Raw genomic sequence first — 3,218 nt, 5'->3', positions numbered from 1 at the left:
TCTTCTTCACAACGATGCCATGGTACTGCACTTGCCTTTCCCTTGGTGCAAAAAATTCCCCAATCCCCTAAAGCACCCTGTTAAGAACTTCCACATCTCATTGAGCTGTTATTAATAGGGGGATTGTCTGGTGTCACAGCACAGGCATAAAATACATTAACATTATCACATAATCTTATTTAGCAAACACTTGTGTCGATTCGCCCTTGGTAATTGCATTTGGGAGATGCAATATTTATGAAAGGGGAGAAGGAAATGTCTTGACTCATCTCCTCTGAGCAGTAAAAGTCCTGGGGAAAAAAAAAATATGCTGGGGGAATTGTGGGAGCCTGAGAAGGGGATGTCAAACCTGCTGCTCCCCTTGCCGCAAGTAAGTTTCGTGTTTGATGGGATTCTGTCTAAGCCTGAGCTTTGCCACTGAGCTGCTCCTGGAAATGAGTGAGGTTGGGGTATGGATCCGGATTTTGCAAGAGCTCTTCCTCCTGCACTAGGCTGTGTCGGACCCCAGCACTCTCCTGGTATCTCTCTGCAAATATCGCTGCGAGCTCACTCGCTGCCTTGAGTTAGCTCTTACTCCTAATTGCACCTGCGGGGCTCTCCGGTGAGGCTGTACTCGGGGCTCAGCTCCGAGGATGCTGCCCGCTAAGCACCATGACTGATCAGGATTTCTCCTAGGACTGAAATCCACCCAGCCAGCCCTGCGTTTCTGTGTGGCACCTCAGAGACTGATAGCAGGGTCTGAAAGGCAGAGTTTTATCCTGGATACAACATCCTCAACCCTGGCAGCTCATATCTCAGCGTCCACCTTTTCCCCACCTCTGAAGCCCCAGTTCCTGACACTTCCAATTTTGCGGGGACCTTGCAGCAGGGTATGAGCTGCTGGAAGGTGTCCCTGGTTCTCAGGGGGTGCTGTACTGAGCTCAGCTATGGCAGCGGCACGCAGAGAGCCGTCTTGGAAGATTATTTAATGCCTCGGACAGCTCCACCCTTTCGGAGCCTCCAAGTGTTTGTCCCCAGAAAATAAAGCTCATTTCCCGACCTGCAACCACCCACGTCCCTTCGTGCCCCCGGTGCCCGTGGGTGACCCTCACCGCCCAGCGAGGCACTGCGGGCTCTGCTGGGGTCCCGCAAGGTCCCGCTCCGGAAAGTGGTGGAGGGAGCAGTGACATGAAACAGCGACTTCACACAACACCCGACTGAAAATGAGACTGAAAAACCGGTGTTACCTACTCTTCTCCCCGACTTCTGTTTACACACCGTGTTTAATTTGTTTGTTTTCTGTCGCGCTCTCTCTAAGCTTGTTTTCGGGATCCCACCCGGGCGGTTAGAAACAGCAGCCGCAAAACCTTTGGGCTGGCGGCGGCTTTGCCTCCTCCCTGTGATCGCTCGGAGAGTCGGGGGGCTGCAGCACTGGAAATGACAACTAATTACAGGTGGAAAATACAATTAATACAATAGTGGAAAATGCAATTAATTAATTAAAGTTACAAGTGTGGAGAATGCTATTTGCATAAATGGCCGATCGTGTGCCGGGGCACAGGTCCCGCCGGCGTTTTACCCCGCGGGGGGCGGGAGGAGTGGGGTGCAGTGGGGCGGGCGCGTTGTGCCACGGGGAGAGGGATTAGGGTTCGGAAACCCCGACGATTTTTCTATTTCTAGGTCATAGCTTCGTTTTTTGTCACGGTTCATCCCAAACGCGCTCTGTTCTTCCGTACCTTCTGCGCTGCAAACGACGTGCGGCGAGTTTTAGAGCTGCCCTGCCAGAGCTCGGGTGTATTTCAGCCGGCGAAGGAAAAGCGTTTGAACCCGCCAAAGTCCTCAGACTTTGGGGACGGGGGGAACCCCCGGGCAGGGCAAGGACTTGCCCCCGCAGCCGCTCACCTGTACGGCAGCTGCCTGCGGGGTGGGTGGGGGGCCTCCTGCCCGGCCCCCCTCTCCAAAGGCTAATGCAAACAGCAGCAAATTAGATTTAAGTTTACCCATTGGTTCTGCCATAATTTGTATTTGCTTTTTGCGTGCTAATTAACCTCGGGGAGGGGAAGGGGGAAAGAAAAAAAAAAAAATAAACGCGAGGATTTACCGAGGAGGCTTTTGAGGTTTTTATGGCTAAGCCCGTAACAATGTTTGGAATAATTAAGACCATTATTATTTGGATCTTCTTGTTCATTAGTGAAAGCTACTTTGTTAGCGGAGACGGCAGGGCGTGCCGGCTCCCTGCCTGCACCGCGTTTGCGGAGCTGCCTGAGCCCCTGCCCCCGAGGGCTGCTTTTAAGATAGAGGAGGAGAGGACGGGGAGGAGAGAGACACAAATCTGTTGGCAAAACAGGAGTTTGTCTAATGGGGAAAAGGCCTAGGGCTCGGGGAGGGCAGGAGACAAAAGCATCCGCCGCTCCCCCGGCGAGCTAACAAACAAGGCAGCTGCCGGCAGCCGGGGCCGGGGGCGGCGAGGAGCCCCCATGGGCGCGGGAGAGCCGCAGGATCGGGGCGGTGTCACGCCGGCCACCCTATGTGTCGCGACAGACCTGGATGCTGCAGGGGTCGAAGGCTTCTCGGAGAGGGGGAGACCCAGGGGGAGGCGGCGGAGGGACGCGCGGTCCCAGCCCACGTCTGCTCCCTCACGGCACGGCTGTGTTAGCTGGCACGGAGAGTGTAATTAAGCTGGGAGTTAATAACGGGGCAGAGCCCCCGGTGTCGTCGGTGCCCTCGGGGGTGGCGGCCAGACGCCGTTCATTAGCGGGGCTGGTGGCCAAGGGGACGGGGCTAATGGGATTACACGCATTTCTGCACGGTGGAGAGAGGGGCTGGTGCCGCAGGACCAATAATTTATCGGCAGATGCTCCTCCGGCAACCGGCAGTATTGAATATTCATAGAGAGCCGCCGGCACTTCAGCCCCCATCGGCCACCGGCCCGCTCTCCCCCCTCCTGCGGGTACCCCTGGCCGGGGGGCCCGGGAGGGATGGGAGCCCCCCCGGCCTGTTGCGCCGAGCCGGTCAGTCCCGGGGCGGCGGGAGGCAGCTGGGGGTGTGAGGGTTTTGCAGGCCGACCTGCCCTCCGGAGCTCCGCGGCCCCTACATTGCGTGCGCCCGTAGGTGCGATGAGTTGTGACCGTTCTCGTCCCTTTCCGAAACCCATTTTCTGCGGGCAGCCAGCGACTACAAGGAGGTGAGGGGCTGGAGGAGTTTGCGGACTGCTCTAAATACTTTTTTTTTTTTTTTTG

At 56.3% G+C, this 3,218-nt stretch overlaps 1 protein-coding gene across 1 annotated transcript in view; it reads left to right on the top strand.

The window, feature by feature from the left end:
• Positions 1–340: 340 nt before the first annotated feature.
• The window catches only part of TLX1 (T cell leukemia homeobox 1), an 11,000-nt gene continuing 8,122 nt past the window's right edge, over positions 341–3,218 (top strand). The window contains exons 1-2 of the mRNA XM_026851507.1: positions 341–370; positions 1,660–1,903. Coding sequence (XP_026707308.1) covers positions 341–370; positions 1,660–1,903 — 274 coding nt within the window. The remainder of the gene's footprint in view (positions 371–1,659; positions 1,904–3,218) is intronic.

This window comes from Athene cunicularia (assembly GCF_003259725.1).
Source record: "Athene cunicularia isolate RWA chromosome 6 unlocalized genomic scaffold, athCun1 chr6_part1, whole genome shotgun sequence".
Taxonomy (NCBI): domain Eukaryota; kingdom Metazoa; phylum Chordata; class Aves; order Strigiformes; family Strigidae; genus Athene; species Athene cunicularia.
This window is presented reverse-complemented; position numbering and strand designations above follow the sequence as displayed.